The following is a 22,197-nucleotide window of genomic DNA, read 5'->3' as shown; positions in this document are numbered from 1 at the left end:
TGCTGCTTTGGCACATAATCCAGGACTAGTGGATCCCAAGCCCTGGAATTCACAGTGCGGAGATAGGTCTTGAAGAAAAGAAGTATGTGGGTGCTCACCCCCTGGAAATCTGAGATGCCAGGCTGCGGAGGGCTGGTACGGACTTGGTGCCCAGGGAGGGTAGCAGGGTAATGGCTGGGCAGTCAGAGGACACTGAATCCAGAGAAGGGGTGATGGGGCCTTCTGACCAGCACTCAGAAGTGGGGAGCTGGAGGAAGAGCCAGCAAAACTGTGGAGACCACAAAGGTGCATTTCATCCTCCTGGTGAGTTTGCCTTTCTCTGCCCTTGGTGTCAGTCACAAGGCCGTTAGATCTGCTGGAAGGACCTCACCACAAACCCTCCAGCTGGGGAGGCTGCCAAGCAGGCGATGTTGTTACCGATTAGCGCACGCTGATAATCCCTGCTCTCAGACCAGGGCATTCTTTGAAATAAATAGTTCAACAGCCTTTATACTTGGACAGACTGAAGATCTCAAGCCATGAGACTCCCTGGGAAAGAATGATCTTATTTCTTCAGTAGCAAGGGCTAAATCTTCTGTCAACACACAGAGAGCTGGCGGCAAACTCCAGATTAAGCAGATTATGGGTTTTATGTTTAGACACAGATCGTCAGTAGAAGGCTGCAGCCAAAGAAAAAGAGTCTCTTCTCTTCACTGCTTTTATGTACTCTTAAGCTCCAAAATTTAAGATAATTAACTTGAACTAAATGTTTGGACCTTTCTATAGCCTTATGGAAATGCCAAGTACAGGCCTCACTGTCAATTCAGATACTTGTGTTAACTGAGGATCAGTTTGTTTCAACATAACAATTTTGGGGTGGGAATCCTACACATATATAAAAGCATTTAAAATGCATTTAAAGAAAAATAAAAGGCTACTTTAGGATAATAAACAGCAAATAAATTGATATAAATAGGCCTATATCCCCGCTAAAAGGAGATTCCAACAGACGGAATATTTCCATGATGTGTATGGAGTGAATTCCAAAAATCACAATGTGCGATCACCCTTCCCAAAGGGAAAAAGAACAGTGCTGACTTGGAAAAATTTCCTCTGCAGCAGCAACACGTATAGAGACTCTTCTTATGTGTCAGTATCTAGTGTTTCTTTTAAAAAATCAAATTCTGTTAATCTCATCAGATTTTTTAAATAACATATAAAAAAGTGTTTTCTAATGAAGAAGTCAGAAATTTGCTAAAAGCTCAGTGCCTAATCCTGTATCATGAAGGATGTGTTTAATGGAGATTGATTCAAGTCAGGGCCATCTGATCAGAATTATCTAAGTGAGCAAACTTTTTCTGGAAGGGACCAGATAATAAGTATTTTAAGCTTTACCATATGGTCTCTGTTGCAACAGCTCACCTCTGCCCGATGTTGTTGTGTGAAAGCAGCCATAGATGATTCATAAACGAATGAATGTGGCAGTACGCCAATAAAACTTTATTTACACAAACAGGTTATGTGCTGGATATTGCTCACAGACCATAGTTTGTGAGCACCTAACTTAAAACAGTGTTTTTCTCTTTTCTTCCTTTTTAAAAAACTGAAAGGAAACCCACAGTAGGAAATACACATGATATCCAATCCAGCCCATACACACACACCACACATACAAGCAAAAAGTTTTCCTAAACTAACGCACCCTCTCTACCAGGAATGTACTCTGCTACTTTTTCTCTCCTCATCTGTTTAGTTTTTAAAATGCTGGTCCTGACCATACTAATGATCCATCACCTGCAGATCAAAAAAAAAATTCATTGCTTGTTAAAATGCAATTTTCCTGCTGCTCTGCTGATTTCAACTTTTCCTTGAAAAAAAAAAAGATCCCCATCTGATTTGTGTGTATGCCAGCTTCGAAAAGCTCCGATCTAGTGTAGCAGATGGAATTGTACCCTGAGCTAAAATTAAAATCATGTCAATAATTGTTTCCAGTGGAAACACTCCTGCATATTCAAAGGAGGCTCTCATTTTGGCTTGCTTTGATTTATGTGTGATTTAGGGCTTGCTTTTTCCTCTTAAGTCACTTTTGATTTCCAGCATCATGATAGAAGAAAATGGAGTTAGGTATTGTTGCCTTGGTAATCTGTGTGGTCACTAATGGTCGTTCTGAGAGGATAAGTGAGTGACATGAAGTTATTCTAAGGGACTATACTGGCCTTTCTTTTCTTTTGTCAGTATCTTCAAATCTCCCATGTCACTTAAAGGGTGCTTTATCTTGTGTGACTAAACGTTCCATCGCTTGGGTTGTTCCCCAGACTGTAGGTTATTTTCCTTCCCTGACAGTTTCTTATGGGTGTGTTCTAATGTCTTGAATTGGGCTCCCTGCCTTTCTTAGCTTTACCTCTAGATGTAATGATGCTAGAAGCTGAATTCTATTTGGTGTAAAGTAAGTATTGTTTTATTCAACTAATGAACACTGTTCATCTGCTTTGGGTGGTCACTATAATTATGATGACTTAAGGCTTTTATGAGGCTCAGGACCACGTTCTGTTTGCCATTTCAAGTCTCTGACTCTCTGCTTCCAGTTTTTCTCTCCTGCCTGAAATCTTGCGGCTGCTGCCTCACAGTTCAGCATTAGTTTCCTTTGTTTGCTGTAGTAAAGCAGAGCTGGAATGAGACGGTCTTCAGAGGCCTCAAGTTCTGACATCTTCTTCCTTCCTTTTCTTGGATTAGAGTTGCATGGGGATGATAATGATGACTTGGAGAAAGAAGGAATTTCTTGGAGTTAGCAGGAATTCTGGAGGCAGCCTGAGCCAGCCTTGTCTGTAAGACAGATTAACTGGTCTCCTCCCTACCCTTTCACCCAGGGCTGTTTTCCATTCCAGAATGATCTTAAAGCCAGCCAAGACCTGTCCCCAAGCTGTGTGGATGGGGGCACTAGGCACTCAGCAATTGCAATTAACGGTCTAATTTTAACTTGGCTTCTGGCCGAGGGCTTCTCCTCATAGCACATTTCAGACAGTGGAGTGGATGGTCAGGTGGGTTACTGTGGACTTATCTTGGCCTGCCCTGCAGGTTATGGTCAATTATGTTTGAGGGTCGTTTTCAAGCAAGACAGAATCAGGAACTGGAATGGAGGCTGGAACCAAACACACTTTTTATCCCGACTGGGAAATGCTTATCAAAATAGTTCATAGTTATCAAGCAAGCACAGAGTGCCTGGAACTCACGTTCCCAGTAAGGGGAAATGGCCCAGCTGTGCTTTTTTTGGCTTTGTCTCATCTGCTCAACAGGAAAATTATTAATCAATGGAAAAAATGCTCCCTTTCTGTTCATTTAACACATGAGTTTTAGGTAGTGTGGGAAACAGTAATACCTGATAGTTTTACATCACAATTTTATTGTTTGGATTGCAAAGAGCTTTCTAGAAAATGGTTTTACTTAAGCCACACATTTATACCTCTAGAGCTGTTTTATTTTCTTGATGGCCCAGCTGAAAAACTGAGATAGAGAAAAGTTCCAGGGTTCCCTACATTCTTCCAGTAATTGTGTGGAAGAGTTAAGAGAAGAGGTCCGGTGACCCCCTCATTTCCACCAAGCAACACCTCTTTCCCCATCAACAGGGAAGCAATTCACAATTCAGTGCTTCTTCATACAACCAGTTAGCAGCACTTACTTCTCCAAGGACATAAAGAGTATCTAAGACAAGAGTCCCATCACTGAGATTTCCATATTTCTATGTGTACTTTTTGAACATTTATCAAAGGACGACTTACACCCAACAAATGGCACACATCACAAGGGTGCAGCCTGATGCATTTGAATTAAGCAAGCCCACCCACGTAACCACCTCCATGCCTCTTTTGTTCAAGGTGATGAGGCTTCGCAAACTGGCTCAACAAATTGCAAACTGCAAACAGTGCATTGAGCGGTCGGCATCACTCATCTCCCAAGCGGAACACTCTCTGAAGGAGAATGATCATGCGCGTTTCCTACAGACTGCTAAGAACATCACTGAGAGGTGAGTGCCGGGGCTGCTGGGAAACTCCCAGCTGCCGGACTCCCGTGTCCGCGGTGGTCGGTTGGCCTTGTTCTCCCCTTGCTTTTGTTTGCATTTTCAAGACTGAGTACCAGAAAGAATAGAGACTGAATGGCTTTGTTAGCTAAAGGTGCTTCCCTTTGACACGTCAAAGCCTTTTCAGTAGCAGCCTGGAGTTCAAGGCCTTTAATACAGGAGTCCACCACTTAGAAAGAAGAAAATCAGCCTGCTTTTGCGGAGGGGGTGGGGTGCTCATGATGGCAAAAAACCAGCATTTATTGTGACTCCCAGACCTGATCTTATCATGCACCTGATAGCAAAGAATCAACATAAAGGCAAAAATACAAAAGGCAATCTCTTCTTCCATCTCAGGGCTCATCTGTTTTTAAAAAATCATCCACGTATTGTTCTCAAGTAGGCCTTTTTTAATTTGGTTGAGAAGCTTCGTCTCTCCTGAAAGGTCAAGGCCACCTCATGTGGGAGAGAAAGGACCAAATTGTCAACCACAGGCTACCTTCTTTTAAAATATCCTTTACAGGGTAGGAAACGTAAAAATGACATTACTTGAATGGTCTGCTCAGCAGTAAAACTGATGGGGGTCAGTGTTCCTTCATTGGCATAAAATTACTCCCCATCATTGATGCAAACATCTATAGCACTTCTAGTGGAGCCAGAGAAAAGCACCAATGACATGTGACAGAAATGTCACCTAAAGGACATTGCCAGCCAACACCAATGGCCTGGGCTTTTCATTCATTCTCATTTTTAGAGCCAGCTGCCCCATAGCCAAAGCAGTAATCACCGGGAGACCCCAGACAGTTCACTCATGCTGTTCTTTATACTAGGGCAGGAGTCTGCAAACTTGTCCTGTAAAGGACCAGACGGTAGATATGTTCGGCTTTGCCATCACAGCTGTTGAACTCTGCCAGTAGCTCCACAGCAGCCCATCCAGGTCAGACGGAAACCGATGGGCACGACTGCGTTCCAGTAAAACCATTCACAGGTACAAAACCAGGTAGCAGGCCAGATACGGCCCTCAGGCTGTACTTTGCCAACACCTAGCCTAGGAAGAAAAATGGTCACCATCTTATGACTTGAATTCAAGGAAGGAGAAAGAAAATTAACATTCACTGAGTCCTTGCTTATGGACACTGTGCTAATTCTCAAAATATCACACAGAGGTAGGCATTGATGATTCTGTTTTCAGTTTTCTCTTGAAGAGAGTAGTATATGGTGTTTTTACAACCCTGATCTAAGTATCCAACCAGCTTCATTGTGTTATTTCTTATATTTGGGGAACTTTCCTTCTGCAACTGGTTAAATACTTATCTCTTCCAAAGCACGTGGCTCACAGCTGGTTATAACCCCTTTTACATCCTTAAAATGAAGCCAGGTTCTTTCCTCATGACTCCTAGGTTCCAAGTGTTTAATTGTCTTCCCTGCTCTCATCTGGACAGTAGCCAATTGCTTTATATTCATCCTAAAGTTTAAAATTGCAAACAGCACTAATACTCCAGCATACCCAGGACACTATCTAGACAGTGTTTATACTTACATCATGATGTCCAACTGGGATCCAAGAGTACTTTCTCCAGCTATAAATCCCAAGATGTCCAGGTGAAATGGCGATGATGAGCTGTATTTCTTAGCAGTCCCTAACACGTGGATCAAGTAAAACACGAGTACATTCTCTCCTAGCGAGGGAAGGGAATATGGCCCCATACGGTGGGACAGAGATTCTCAAAGAAGACCTACGTGTGAAGCAGGACAGAAGTGCACCAAGATCGTGCTCAGCTCCAGCTGGTCGTATCTGGTCTCTAGCTGTGTCACAGGCCCATCCCATCAAGAAAGAAAACATGACTTTGGTTTCTCTTTCTACGAATGAATTGTATAATAGTATTCTCAATCCTCACTGATACATAGTTCTTGGTGATTGTATGTGCACTTTTATGAAATTCTTTTTAAATATGCAAAACTATTCAATAAATCCAGATATAAGAAAGTTGGCCTACTGCTTATGAGAAATCTACACTTCCATCAAGTTTGAAGACACAGTGCTGTAAAAATTTGCCAAGAACCTTTGTCCCTCTGTTTCTGCCTCCCCTGTCTTTCCACCTCTATTTTTCAATCCTCTTGGTCAATTCTTCAGCCTTTCTTTCTTTCCACCAACCTGAATGTAGTAAAACGGTACTGGGCATGGACTAGGAGTTGGGAAAGCTAGGTTCAAATCCCAGCGCTGCCACTTTTTTTTTCCATTTTAAATCTTTTATTTTTATTTTATTTTTATTTTTTTCATATAGAAACGATACCATGTTTATTTTACATAGTGAAAGCTTTTTTTATTTTGGTATCATTAATCTACAATTACATGAGCAACATATGGTTACTAGACTCCCCCCATTATCAAGTCCCCCCCACATACCCCATTACAGTCACTGTCCATCAGTGTAGTAAGATGCTATAGAATCACTACTTGTCTTCGCTGTGTATACTCCCTTCCCTGTGCCCCCCCTACATTATGTCTGCTAATTGGAATGCCCCTTTTTCCCCCTTATCCCTTCCTTCCCACCCATCCTCCCCAGCCCATTCCCTTTGGTAACTGTTAGTCCATTCTTGGGTTCTGTGAGTCTGCTGCTGTTTTGTTCCTTCAGTTTTCCTTTGTTCTTAGACTCCACATGTGAGTGAAATCATTTGGTACTTGTCTTTTCCCACCTGGCTTATTTCACGGAGCATAATACCCTCTAGCTCCATCCATGTTGTTGCAAATGGTAGGATTTGTTTTCTTCTTATGGCTGAATAAAATTCTGTTGTGTATATGTACCACATCTTCTTTATCCATTAATCTACTGATGGACACTTAGGTTGCTTCCATGTCTTGGCTATTGTAAACAGTGCTGCAGTAAACATAGGGGTGCATCTGTCTTTTTCAAACTGGGCTGCTGCATTCTTAGGGTAAATTTCTAGGAGTGGAATTCCTGGGTCAAATAGTATTTCTATTTTGAGTTTTCTCAGGAACCTCCATACTGCTTTCCACAATGGTTGAATTATTTTACATTCCCACCAGCAGTGTAGGAGGGTTCCCCTTTCTCCACATCCTGGCCAGCATTTGTTGTTCCTAGTCTTTTCTATGGTGGCCATCCTAACTGGTGTGAGGTGATATCTCACTGTGGTTTTAATTTGTATTTCCCTGATGACTAGCAATGTGGAGCATCTTTTCATGTGTCTGTTGGCCATCTGAGTTTCTTCTTTGGTGAACTGTCTATTCAGCTCCTCTGCCCATTTTGTAATTGGATTATTTGCTTTTTGTTTGTTGAGATGTGTGAGCTCTTTATATATTTTGGATGTCAACCCTTTATCGGATCTGTCATTTATGAATATGTTCTCCCATACTATAGGATGCCTTTTTGTTCTATTGATGGTGTCCTTTGCTGTACAGAAGCTTTTCAGCTTGATATAGTCCCACTTGTTCATTTTTACTTTTGTTTCCCTTGCCCAGGAGATATGTTCATAAAGAAGTCACTCATATTTATGTCCAAGAGATTTTTGCCTATGTTCTTTTTCTAAGAGTTTTATGGTTTCATGGCTTACATTCAGGTGTTTGATCCATTTTGAATTTACTTTTGTGTATGGGGTTAGACAGTGATCCAGTTTCATTCTCTTACATGTAGCTGTCCAGTTTTGCCAACACCAGCTGTTGAAGAGGCTGTCATTTCCCCATTGTATGTCCATGGCTCCTTTATCATATATTAATTGACCATATATGTTTGGGTTAATATCTGAACTCTATTCTGTTCCACTGGTCTGTGGCTCTGTCCTTGTGCCAGTACCAAATTGTCTTGATTACTGTGGTTTTGTAGTAGAGCTTGAAGTTGGGAAGCGAGATCCCCCTGCTTTATTTTTCCTTCTCAGGATTGCTTTGGCTATTTGGGGTCTTTTGTGATTCCATATGAATTTTAGAACTATTTGTTCCAGTTCGTTGAAGAATGCTGTTGGTATTTTGATAGGGATTGCATTGAATCTGTAGATTGCTTTAGGCAGGACGCCATTTTGACAATATTAATTCTTTGTACCCAAGAGCATGGGATAAATTTCCATTTGTTAGTGTCCTCTTTAATTTCTCTTAAGAGTGTCTTGTAGTTTTCAGGGTATAGGTCTTTCACTTCCTTGGTTAGGTTTATTCCTAGATATTTTATTCTTTTTGATGCAATTGTGAATGGAACTGTTTTCCTGATTTCTCTTTCTATTAGTTCATCATTAGTGTATAGGAAAGCCACAGATTTCTGTGTATTAATTTTGTATCCTGCAACTTTGCTGAATTCAGATATTAGTTCTAGTAGTTTTGGAATGGATTGTTTAGGGTTTTTTATGTACAATATCATGTCATCTGCAAATAGTGATAGTTTGACTTATTCTTTACCAGTCTGGATGCCTTGTATTTCTTTGTTTTCTCTGATTGCTGTGCCAGCACTGCCACTTCTTAACTGTGATTCTTTGGGCTTATCCATGAGCTGTTTTCTACTTAGAAAAAACCTGGGCTCATGATAGCTACCTCCATCAGCGATTGTAACAACATTGCTGGCGACTCCTCACAACAGGTCTGAAGCATCATCAGCATTCCATCACATTTGCTGCATTCACATTTTCATATTTTAGGATGTCAATAGGACCCCTCCATGTGTGGCTTTATTATAGTGCTGGTCTCTGTCTACCTGTCTCTTTTCAACCCTTTACTCAATGTTTGTCTCTAGGACATGACTTCATAGTTCTCTGCCTCGCTTTGTGTCTGTCTTGGCCTTTGGTGCCTGTACACTTTACTCTTCTATTCAAAGATGGAGAGCCCAGAACAAATTTGTAATCCTGTAGGCCTTTCTAAAGTAAGACGTGGATATGATTTTTCTGCATCGTTAAATCACTTAAAGTGGATATGTACAAGCTGAATCAAACTGCAGAAAGTTTTTCAATTCAGAAGCATCAAAAAACCCCAAAAGCAGAGAGCTCCTCAAGCTGTACATTAGGGAAGCTGCGTATGCTTTGGGATGAAGTGCTGGCTTGGTGCTACCTGCTTAGCAGTAATTACGGAGAACACCGAGGTGGCTTCTGAACACTTGAAGGCTAATTTTGCTTACACACTACCAGCCGCAGGACTCCCCGCCATCTTGTTTTCACCATTATAGCTCCACCATGTAGTAAATGGTCTGGCATGAATGAAAGAGTTAATGAATCTCTAAAACAGGGTCTGAATCCATGCATAAGATAGTCTACTGCTTATGAGAAATCTAAAATTGAAATCACTTAGGTGGCAAATTCTCTACATCAAGAGGACAGTAAAAAGAAAATTCCCTCTGAACAGTACCCATTTTTCAGAGCTCCTAGGAGGATCTTAGACTCCACAAGGAGACTCCTCTGACCATCAGTGACATAGGCAGTTCAAGGATCCATCAGACTTTCCCAGAATACAAAGCCAAGGACTGTGGTTGTCAGCTCTGGAAAGAATTAGCATTAGAGCTCATCCGAAGGCTGATTTTTGAAATGTGCTCTGCAGGGTATTAATTGATGTTAAAATAGTAACAAGGTTCCAGAGCCAAATGCCTTTGGGAAATCCTGAGCTGACCAAAGTAAACCACATGTTGTCACTGTGAGACCTCACCAGGTTTTACCACCGTGACGTGCACTGTAGCCCATCTGCCTGAGAGACGCATTCAAGTGCCGTTGTTGGGGGCTGGGCACGGTGAGGGGGGATAATGGCAGAAAGGGTGCAGCATCTTCCCCTGGCGTTGACTGTTGGGCAGAAACTCTGTGAGCAGAGTAGCTCTAGACATGCCCACCTTCTGGAAAACTGGCCCCATGTAGCTGCTAGTAACAGCGTCATGGAGATTAGAGGCATCAAAGTTGAAATAGAAACCGGAAGTAATGTGCAGCTCACCCTGTTAAACATCAAGATAGGACAAAGTACCCTTATTTGCCCAATCTAGTAAGAGCTTAACATACACACACACACAGACACGTACAACTGAAAGCACAGAATTGAGAAAGTAGCACTGATGGCCCTGGTAGATTTGGGCAACTTCTCTTAATGGCCAGAAGATGGGCAATAAGGATTTGAGGAATAAAAACACACCCTAAAATGTTGAATTTGGCAGATCTCCCATCACTTGTCACTCCAAATAAGAGTTTGAAATTGTAGGCAAAGAGAAATATCTTTCTCCCATCAAAAATATGTGTAGGTGTTAAAAGCTGCAGTCATCCACAAAGGTTCTGGCTGCCAGTCGGCCTCCCAGGCTTTATCTTTCCGTTCTTTCTCCACAAAGTTCCCACCATCGAGATGGAAGGCAGTTTTAACAGTGTCACTCAACTAAAGCATGTTTTGATTGTCTGTGGACTGTAGAACCAGGAGAAGCTTGGGAACAAAATCTGTTTAGGGTGAGCCTAAGAAAAGGCTTCTGCCATTGGACAGGGGGAGTGCTAAAGCGAGATCGCCTGTTCAGAGTATTCAAGGTCCTCTGCCCTTTTGAGCAAAAGATCTGTACCACATGTGGATGGCAGAGAAACACCCCAGAAAGTTGGGCACCTGGTTCAGAATAGCTCAGTGCAGTTCTCCCTGCTGGACATCATGAAGCAGAATTAATTGGGGTTTCACCTTGATATTTTTATTTGAGGAGTTCAGATGGCATGGTAGAATTTCTTTTAACTTTTCTGGATTGATGCAAATATTTTGGGCTTCTCAGGACATGGCATACTTTAAGAGCTTCATAGATATTTGCTGAATAATCCTAAGATCTCCCGAGTTTTAAGGCGTTTTTGTGATTCTGGGTCATAGGAAAGCATTTTGAAAATACAGTTGGACCATCTGTGAAAAATGCCTAGCAACCAACCATCCCTTTATCCATCAGTCCAACTTAGCAGTTGTTTGTCACAATTTTATTAGCCCAATTCCCTGGGGTGCAATATTTACCCAACAAGATGACACAATGCTGCTCTTCCCTCTTTCTTGGTGAAAGAGGCAGGGGGTGAAATTAGATTATCCACCCTCATTCCAACACTTTAACTTTCCTTTCCAGAGTTTATACCTCCTCAGACTTTCATCTATGGATCCCAGGATCAGTCCAATCATTGCATTGGTATAATATTATTACTGTCCACCTCCCTTCCTATACAGCACTGAAAATGTGCCAGAAATACAATTACAGAAGCTTTGTTCCTAAGGATTTGGGGCATTTCACAGATGTAACTTTTTTTTTGAGGTAAAATTCACGTACCATAAAATTAACCACTTTAATGTGTATAATTCAGTGTATGATTTAGTACATTCACAATGTTGTTCAATGACTACCTCTATCAAGTTCCCAAATATGTTCATCACCCCAAAAGAAAACTCCCTACCCACTCGGCAGTCGTCTGCATCACCCCTTCGCCCAAGCTGCAGGCAACCACTAATCTCTTTCTGTCTCTATGGATTTGCCCATTCTAGACATTTCACACAAATGGGTCTTTTGTGCCTGGCTTTTTTCAGTTAGCATGATGCTTTCAAGGTTCATCCATAGCACGTATCAGTACTTTACTCCTTTTTATGGCTGAATAATATTCCATTATATGAATAAACCCACAGGAGTAATTTGTATAGCCAAGATACACTATCTTTATAAAATCCAAAGCTCTCTAAGAGCCATTCAGAGATGCAGAAGGAGATGCTTCTCTTGCAGAAACCAGTTTGGAATTTTTCTAGATTAGATGGAATAGTACAGACCTGGAATTCTCCTGGCTGTTAGCAGCTAGCTTTGTGACTTTGTGTAAGTGAGTATCAGTGCCCTTAATCAGAAAATAAGTAAGTAGCTTTAGAGCTAAGCTATTTCAAAGTTGTTTCTTTGCTCAAAAACGCCTAGGGCTATGCACACAACCCTCCACTGAGTAGGTCCTTGGTGGTGGTCACCGAACTTAACAAATACCAAAATCAACAAGATCCAGCAGTTTGATACGCCCAGAAGTGTTTTACATCATGCCACAAATTCCTTGCTTTGAAGAGAATGACTTGCATTTTTTAATTAGTCAACATGTTCTGCTGTTAGTAACTGAACTTTCTTAGTTAACATGAGAGTCCATAACAAGAGATTGGTACTTACTTACATCTTGCTTAGAGTTTATCAATGAGAATTCTAACTAGCAACCCTGAATGAAGAGGAGAAATGGTGCATCCGTTGGGGGAATTTGTGAGAAAGCTCATGAATATTTTCCATGGCATCTGCTGGGAATATGGTGCAAGAAAATGAATACAAGGAGAATGAAAACAAGCCAGACAAAAGCTCCTTTTTTAATGTTTATTTTAGACAGAGGCTAGTAATTGATTAAACTAATCCACTATCTGGAAACATTCTCTTTTAATCTTCACTTTGCCTTTTATGCAGTTTGAAATTTTGGAGACTCTTCTTTGAAGTGGAGCAGGGTCGAGTCTGAAAGGAACAAACAGTTTCCCAGACAGATGTGTGAAGAAATGCCCGGAGCCGTGTGCCCCTCGCTGGGGTTAGATGTGACGGGGCCAGGCTGTTAGAACACACAGCGACGTGAAGCATGAATATTCTTCTGCTTCTCTGGCGAATTTCTTTTTCTGATAGTAAAAAGGGAGAGGAGGAAGCCATTCTGCTGTTGTTCCCCAAGTCCTTTGCCTTTTCTTTGAGTTTGCCTTCATTTGCCTTGTGTTGCTGTGCTGCGCCATTCTGAGGTTCTGAGGTTCTCATACAAAAACAGCACTATCTTTTAATGATATTTCTTTCCTTTTGTTTCTTTCACTTCTATGCAGTGATGGTGAAGGCCATCTTGACATCTCTAAAAAGTTGTTTTGTTTAAATTACAGGGTCTCCATGGCAACTGCGTCATCCCAGGTCCTAATTCCTGAAATCAACCTCAATGACACATTTGATACCTTTGCCTTAGATTTTTCCCGAGAGAAGAAATTGCTGGAATGTCTGGATTACCTTACAGGTATGGTCCTTTGTGTTCTCTTTAATACCATGTGCATTCGGTGATATAAATAGTTTGCCACCAGATCAGTGCCCTAAAAAACCAGTGGTGTGGGCTTTTGATTTAGGAATGGAGTCTAATACTCCCATAAACAATTTCTGGTACTCTTTTTTTTTTTCCAACCCAAACAACCCAATCCAAGACTAAATTGGGGACAGAAGGAAAAAGAGAATCCTGATAATTAAAAGCATACTTACCACCATTTCCCTCACTCTCAGACTATGGGTACCACAAGTAATAACTCTGTTGGCCATCAAAGAGATACATAAGGTGGTGTGGCTATTTTCCATTTCGTCTCGGCAAGGCATCTGACTCTCACAGTGCCTTGGCAGAGAGAAACTTGGCAGCTAACTTTGATTGGGTGTCTACCCTGCTCCAGCTCTTTGCATTTGTGACCTTGTTTAATCTTCACAAAATCAGATTGAGGTAAAGTATCATAATCCTCATTTTGCCAATGATGGACACCATCCATCTTACTGGAGATCAGATAGCTAAGGAGTGGTAGAATTAGGATTTGGCCCAGGTCTCTACAGACTCCAAAGACTTCTGCTTTTTCTGTCAAAGGCCAAATTTCATCTTGGCAAAGGACACCATTGCAAAGGACCCCAAAATTGAGTTCCTGGTGCCCTGTTTCACTTCTGTGCTTTTTGATAGGCTTGTATGTGTGTGTCGGGTGAGGGGGTTGCGAGGCTGTCAGGCTTAAAAAACAAAACTCAACAGTAATAAAGGAAAACCTCAGGTGTCTACTAATCCTAACCATGCTTCCGAATTTTTCTTTGCTGTCAACCTCTAAAGCAGGAACTGAGAACATGCATTGGTAGAATGTGGACTATTTAGACGACCTTATTTGTGTTAGCCAAAGCCACTGGTGCCTATGACTTCAGGAAGGCGCCATATACACAGTGAAGCCAGATGTGCACTGAATTGAGGACATGCAACCTTTAAGAGACCACAGCCCTAACTTAGCACGGCATCAGTGTGTCTACCCCCAAGTTCTGGGTGTGCGTGTTTGTGGGACAGTGGCTGGGAAAAGTGGCCCAGAAGAGAGGGAGCATTGTGTGATGTTTGTTTTCACAGTCTGTGGATAGAAGGCAAGGAGTTTATATTCCAGGAGCACCGTACCCAGAAAATCAGGCTTTTTTGCAAGGTACCCAATGTGTTATTTTTAGCCCTTCTGCATTTGCAAGGGAGTCAGGCTGTCCCACAAACTTTGTAAGTCTTTCAAACCATACCACTTGTTTTCAAGTATTTATGAATATACCAGCTTCCTTTTTTAAGCTTTTAACTCTGAGACTTATTAAAATAATACTAGCCCATAGAACTTTCTACAATGATAGAAACATTCTGTGTCTGCACTGTCCAAGATGGTAGCTGCTAGCCTTAGGGGGCAGTTGAAAACTTGAAATGTAACTTGTGACTTTTTCCTTCTATTTAACTTTAACTAAATGTACTTGAAATTTAAAGAGCCACACGTAGCTTGTGGCTACTATATTAGTTTGCGCTGGTCTAGACTTCCTCTGGCTAAGAGGTTGTTATCATGGCATCCTGTTAAAAATCTCATTTTGTCTTCTGACATTTGGAAATGAGTATGGTTGCAACCTCAGAAAATCCAACTAGCAGTAACTAAACCCCTTAAAGAGTGGTCATATCACAGAAACGGGAACAGAGGGATGTGACCCAGGGCTGGGCAAAGGTTCAGTGATGACCTCAGACCCCAGGCTCTTTCTCTTTTCCTGCTCTGCCGTCTTCCTTGTGTTGCTTTTTTGCTATGTGATCCCAACATGTCTACAGCACCTCCAAGCATTTTGCTCAACTAATAAACAGAAAGAGAGGGGCAGAGGGGAAATGATGACCAAACCTGTGTCAGCCAGGTTTGTCTTTGTTTCCCAAGAAACCAAAAAGCTTGCTCAGAAGACTCATCTGGCAAACTTCCCCTTGTGTCATGTGGCCAGATCTGTGTCAGAAGCTCATGCCTACGGGCAGAGAAGACCGAAGAGCTGTGCAGCTGGGCGCACAGCCATTCTGCACAAAATCAGTGTCTTGTTGACAAGAACGTGTGCTCCCCGTTTCCCAATACTCGTTTCCTAGGATTTCAGTGGGTACACATGCATGGGCACGTACTTCCACGTGACTGCCAGAGTGCTGATTAAGGGGAAATTATGAAAGTCGTTGGCACCAACTGGTAACATGCTTACCATAGATCATCCCGATGGCTGTTTATGCCAAACCAAAGACCATATGGGGTACCTGCTCGTAGGCCGTCTTGGCTGTCAACCTCACATACAAATTTGGCCCATTTCTAGACATAACATCAATCCTGGCCATAACATGCGATGCTTGGCTGATATTGCCAAGTCCAAATAGTTTATCAGACATTTGTAAGCAGGAAACGAGGTGCCTGTGGAGTATTAGCCCACCATTTCTTGTGTCATGTTTATGAAAAAGGCAAGAAAATAACAGTTCGGGTATCAATTCCCTGAATATTGAAATTGGCAGCATACTCATTTACAGTCAATTGGGTATTGACTTTTCAGGACAAACCCATTGGGTTTAAAATCAAAACAGGGTTAGCCTGCCTGGCTGTGAAAACAAGATTTTTTTTTCCTGTGACATGCCTCTAAGTGGTATGTCAAGTTACTAGCCCAGAGAGGCGACATTTCCTCTCTGATTATAGCTGCTGCCGTGTGTCTCACAGCTACTAGCCTAGTTTGAACATAAGTTTACTTTATATTTAATCATATACTAAATACAGAAAGAACAAAATCTTCCTATAATGCTTGATGAAGAAATAATTCAGTGAACTATTGAAATTATGGGAGAATATGTATTTCTCTGCTGATCTGTGGAGGGTGATCCCACACTAACAGGGACCACACAGATAATTATAAGCATTTTTTTTTACGATGTTTTACGATGCAGCTGGGTCTCCCCCACATAATGCATCCCCTGATTGGTGTCACTGATTCATGCACCCCCAAGTCACAGCACGTGACATTAAATCTGGCATGTGGATATCTCAGGAGACAGATGTATAAATACATACTCCAGAAGGAATGCTTTAAGGGCTCGGTATGCACTACTTCATGCTTGCCAGCCACATGCAGGTGCTCAGTATGTTTCTGGAATTGAATAACCAATAGACAAAGTTAGATAATTGACTTTATACAGCAGACATAAAACTTACTTGCTTCGTACAATAGTTGTACTGGGTCTATCTCCAGGTGGTAAAGTGAAGAATAGTAAGACAATCAATTTTAAATTTACCACTTTCATAAACTTTCTTCCCTCTTTGGGCTTGTTTCAGATTCATTGATCCTGATCAAAGTTTAGAGCAGGAATGAACTCTGTCATAGTATAAGCAAAGGTTGCTACTAATCTGTCAAATGTAGAAGTTTCTCCCTTTGAAGTTAGCTTCTGGTGTACAGAAGAGAAGAAGAAAAGGGCTGGATTGCCTCTCCAAACCAGGGGTCAATAAACTTTGACTCTAAAGGGCCAAATGGTAAATATTTTAGACTTTGCAGGATATATAGTCCCAACTGCTCAACTCAGTTGTTGCACAAAAGCAGCTATAAACAGTACATAAATGAATGAGTCTGGCAGTGTTCCAATAAAACTTTATTTACAAAAATAGGCAGTGGGCCAGATGTGGCTCATAGCCATACTTTGCCCACCCCTGCTCTAAAATATTATTGCCAGTTCAAAACACTCACTGCCTAGTCTTTTTCTTGCTCACAAATTCTTTCCATAAAACCAGTTACTGAAATTAATCCAGTAGATTTTAAGTCAACTTAAGATCATTGTTTTGGTAGACTGTAGACTTCTCTACTCTAGACTGTGTTCAAGACATAAAACAGCAGCCTTCTCAAGTGATAAAGTTACCCAAATGCCAAGGAATCATGTTTTCTTTGGGGAAGGAAAATGTACTTCTTAGATATGACTGATTGTTAATAATGGTCTTCTTAACTTTGAAATATCACCTATTAATTGAAAAATGAGAAGAAAATAGGGCCATGCTAATAAGCTTTTTTTCATATAAGCCATCAAGATATCTAGTGAAAGAAACAAACAAATTATTTTGCTGAGTTGTTATAGAATAATAAACACTATTGTCCCAACAACAGTATATTTGGGTACGTAAATACAGTGTGTGGCATCACATAGCTCAGATTGGCAAACTTCAGCTCATAGCCTTCACCTGTTTTTGTAAATTAAGTTTTACTGGAACCTCGTCGTGTTCATTCAAGCACGAATTGCCTGTGGCCCCCCATGGAATAAAGGTAGAGCTGAGCAGCTGTACCACAGACTGTATGGCCCACAAAGCCTATAATATTTACCATATAGCCCCTTACCGAAAAAGTTAGTGGTCACTTCCCCCAAGGTAGATGAAATTACAAAAGTTCATCTTGTTTACTTTTTGACATGTTTACTTTCGTGGTAAAAGAGTACTGCTTGCTTAAGCTCCTAAACATGCTTCCATGATAAATAGTTAAGTCCATACTGACTACTTAGATGGACCTACTAGAAAGGCCTGCTTTGACTGTCAAACATCTCTGAAATGTATTCCATCAGTGTCTGATTCTTGATCCCCACAGCTCCCAACCCTCCCACAATTAGAGAAGAGCTCTGCACAGCTTCCTACGACACCATCACCGTTCACTGGAGCTCTGACGATGAATTCAGCGTGGTTTCCTACGAGCTCCAGTACACCATATTCACCGGACAAGCCAATGTCGTCAGTGAGTATCACGCACACCCTACTGATTGCTGTGTGTGGTGACCGTTTTCAGATTGATGATATTTCTAAATGTAAACATCAAGGGAAGGCAAGGAAGGAAAGAACACATGCAATGTTTATTGGCTGTCTTTCATAACCAAGATGATAGCACTCACTTGTACTCTGCTAGTAAAAATAACTAGCCGAAGAGTGATGAAAATTAATGATCTCTAGGCTAACCACATGGATAAATCTCGTAAACATATTTAGACAAAAACGCAAGAAACAAAAGAATATATGCAGTATGAGTTCATTTATACATTTCCAGCTTAAATATAAAAATAAGCTACTTAGTTTAGAGATGCATGCATAGGTGTAAATAAAAGTCAGGATGGTAGTTACCTCTGGGATGGGAGAGAAGGGACATCACTGGGAAGAAAACATGGAGATTATAGGGTTAACAGAACTCTCTGGGTGGGGGTTACAGGGTTTTGTCATTATGCATTCAGTTTTATGTACTCTTCTGAGAGTTATTTCACAATTTTTTAAAAAGGATTTAGTAGAAGGAATAGTCAAAGAATGTCAAATACCTGGTGCCTTTGGGAGGAGAGCGGGGCCATCATTTGAAATGACAAGAATTGGCCCCACCTGGAAGGAATTTCAGACCTTACTTGAAACACAGAGGCCTGCCCCTCACTGGGGTGCGTGAGATACTTGGTATCAGAGACAATGTGGTGATGTCAGACAGCAGCAGTAGCTGGCCCCAGAGCTGACAGCAGAGGAGGCACTCCTCAATCTGTGCACTTACTTAAACTGAGTTGAGTACATGGCAAAGAACCAGGAGATATGGTTTTTTAGGGGAGCAAGTTTGAAACTTCTTGAGCAAATAAAAACAGAGTATGTCAAAGTACAATAGACTAACAGTCACTTCTCAACAAAGAAATGTTTTGAACGAATCCTTATCAAGTGCATGTGCTTCCATTGTATCAACTTTTTCTCTCTTAGCTACACTGTTCTTTCCTAGCACAAGTAATTCCAAGGCATGGGATGCTGAAAATAGGAATTATATTTAGGATTAATTAAAAGAGTGATGCAGAAAGGCCCGCCGCTTCTGAGTGACTGAAGTATCAATGCCCCATATGGAAAATGGCTCCCTTGACCTTCCTTACATCCCCCTTTCCCAGCTTCCCCTCCTCAGCTCTCTGACTCTCTGACCAACTCCCTAACTGGCTTGCCTTGAAGCTTTTGTTAACATCTCACCATTTTCCAAGAATGTGTAATTTTGGAGTGAAAGGGGAAAAATCATGAAATGCTGAGAGTAGTTGTGGCAAGCTGCCTGGGTAGGTAGGAAATGTAGAGAGGGCAGAAAGGTGGGTGCAGCAAAGACGTCCTGGGGAAGGTGATGGTTCAGTTAAGTCTTGAAAGGGAGCGGGTACATATCAGCAAGTCAAGGGGATCCCAGACAGCTACGTTGTCATAAGAAAAACTATAGAGACATAAAATGGTCAGGCGTGTTGGGAGATGGCTGGAGAGGTGAGGGAGGAGGAGACAGTGAGAAATGAAGTAGAGAAATAGGAGCAGGACTCAAACCCCATATAGGTGTGTTTCCAGAAAGCACATGTTCTTAATTACCAGTCCCTTCACCCAACCCATGGTAAAGAGCTGGAGCACAGAGGGCAACCCAGGCCACACTGTGTTGGCATTGGGAGCCGTGCGGAGCAGCAGTGCCATCAGGTGTACGATTAGAAGCCAATTCTGGCCACCCTGTGGAGGAGAGCGCTGAGCAGAGGCGTATACAAGGGGAACTGTAGGGAGTCGTGGGGGCATCAGAGAGGAGAAGGAGAAGGTGATTCCAGACAGATCCCTCTGCCTCTGGCCCCTTTTCCCATTACCGTCCTCAGCTGTTTAAAGTGCTTCCTTGGGCCTGCTTCTTTTTTTTGAGAAGCATGAGGACAGCAATGGTTAGGCATGATTTCACTCTTCTTTAGGATTTTGGATTCTTCTGGTAACATTCCTCATCCCCAGTTCTACATACCCTGCTACAGATCATGAAGAAATACTAATTCTCTAAAATCTTTCTTTTTAGTAAGTAATGCATGAAGACTGTATAATAATATGTAAAATGTACACAGTGAAAATTGAGTATTTTTCAGTATACCAGTCACCCAGGGTCCAGAGTTGCGCACTGCACCAGTTTCGTTTCTCATGGATCTTTCTTGAGATGTCTATTTCTAAACAGGGATACACACACTCTCTCTCTCTCTCTCTAGGGACACAAAAGATAGCCATACATATGCCAGCCACGGTTCTCCACCTTGCTTTTTTCACTAAATATTATATCTAAGAGACTATTCTATTTCAGCACAAATAAAGAAGTGCTTCGTTCCTTTTTAAGAGAGCGTAGTGTACTATTGTAAGGATGTACTCTAACTTATTTATCTCATCTTCTATTCATGTATATTTAGTTTCTGATCTTTTGCCCTAATACATAATGCCTTGGTGTGAATATCCTTGACTATCCTTTCACACCAGGGGAATTATGTCTATAAAATAATCTCTTGAGATGGAATTGCTAGGATAAAGATTATTTGCATTTTAATTTTGACTAACATTGCCAAATTGCCTTTCAGAGAGGTGACATAAGAATTTTTAAATGAATTTTTCCAGCTGCATGAGCTTATGTTTCACTGATCTAGGATACGTATATCTTAAACTTAACACAGAATTAAGGTCTGTAAGAACTTCAAACCTGAATTATGCTTCACCATAAACTGGAATACAAAGTACTCTATAATCACTAATATCATACTTAGTAGGCACTCCTTCATTTAAAGCAATACTTCTTGCAATATCTGCAGACATTTTTGGTTCTGAGAACCCAGGGGAGAAGGTGCTACTGGCATCCAGTTGGTAAACACCAGGGATGATGGGAAATGTCCCACGGTGCGCAGGAACATCCCCCTGCCTCCCCACACAACAAAGAATGATGTGACCTGAAATGTCAGTAGTGCCAAAGTTGAAAAAACCTGATTTAAAGCAAGGTAAACAAATAGCATCTACATGATTACATTCTAAATACTGAGAACATAACTGAACACACTGACCCACCCACACAGCACTGTACTGTGCAGCATGGAAGGGAAAACACAACAAAAAGAAGCAAGTATGATGAATTTCTTTTTGTCTTCACTTAAGGAATTACTTCCTCAATGCTATGGGATAAATATTTCTAGCATGTTGAGTAAACCGAACCAGATATTGTATCAAACATTCACATGAAGAAGATAAAATTCAAAAGCTGGTCAGATATTTCAAGGAAATCAGAGAGAAGGAGAGCATGAAGGTCTGAAAAGAACAGATAGAAATAGAGGCATGAACAGTAATCAAAACAATTTGGTGCTGGCACAAGAACAGACCATAGATCAATGGAACAGACTAGAGAGCCCAGATATAAACCCACATATATGGCCAATTAATATATAGTAAAGGAGCCATTGATATACACTGGGGAAATGACAGCCTCTTCAACAAATGGTGTTGGCAAAACTGGACAGCTACATGTAAGAGAATGAAATTGGATTTTTGTCTAACTCCATGCACAAAAGTAAACTCAAAATGGATCAAAGACCTGAATGTAAGCCATGAAACAATAAAACTCTTAGAAGAAAACATAGGCAAAAATCTCTTGAACATAAACATGAGCAACTTTTTTCTGAACACATCTCCTCAGGCAAGGGAAACAAAAGCAAAAATGAACACATGGGACTACATCAAACTAAAAAGCTTGTGTACAGCAAAGGACACCATCAGTAGAACAAAAAGGTATCCTACAGTATGAGAGAATATATTTGTAAATGACTTATCCAATAAGGGGTTAACATCCAAAATATACAAAGAGCTCACACGCCTCAACACCCAAAAAGCAAATAACTGGATTAAAAAATGGATGGAAGATCTAAACAGACACCCCTCCAAAGAAGAAATTCAGATGGCCAACAGGCACATGAAAAGATGCTCCACATCACTAATCATCAGGAAAATACAAATTAAAACCACAGTGAGATATCACCTCACACCAGCTAGGATGGCCAACATAGAAAAGACTAGGAACAACAAATGCTGGCCAGAATGTGGAGAAAGGGGAACCCTCCTACACTGCTGGTGGGAATGTAAAATAATTCAACCATTGTGGAAAGCAGTATGGAGGTTCCTCAGAAAACTCAAAATAGAAATACCATTTGACCCAGGAATCCCACTCCTAGGAATTTACCCTAAGAATGCAGGAGTCTAGTTTGAAAAAGACATACGCACCCCTATGTTTATCGCAGCACTATTTACAACAGCCAAGAAATGGAAGCAACCTAAGTGTCCATCAGTAGATGAATGGACAAAGAAGATGTGGTACATATACACAACGGAATATTATTCAGCCATAAGAAGAAAACAAATCCTA

The 22,197-nt window shown here is 41.2% G+C and overlaps 1 protein-coding gene across 6 annotated transcripts in view; it reads left to right on the top strand.

Moving 5' to 3' along the window:
* MID1 (midline 1) overlaps positions 1-22,197 on the top strand; it is a 332,705-nt gene that overhangs the window by 292,667 nt on the left and 17,841 nt on the right. For all 6 annotated transcript variants that reach the window (XM_037013449.2, XM_037013448.2, XM_037013450.2 and 3 more), the window contains exons 5-7: positions 3,852-4,000; positions 12,864-12,991; positions 17,623-17,766. In XM_037013449.2, the coding sequence (XP_036869344.1) occupies positions 3,852-4,000; positions 12,864-12,991; positions 17,623-17,766 (421 nt within the window). The remainder of the gene's footprint in view (positions 1-3,851; positions 4,001-12,863; positions 12,992-17,622; positions 17,767-22,197) is intronic.

Source organism: Manis javanica, chromosome X, assembly GCF_040802235.1.
Source record: "Manis javanica isolate MJ-LG chromosome X, MJ_LKY, whole genome shotgun sequence".
Classification (NCBI taxonomy): domain Eukaryota; kingdom Metazoa; phylum Chordata; class Mammalia; order Pholidota; family Manidae; genus Manis; species Manis javanica.
The sequence above is the reverse complement of the archived record's forward strand: the minus strand, read 5'-3'. Positions and strand labels throughout refer to the sequence as shown.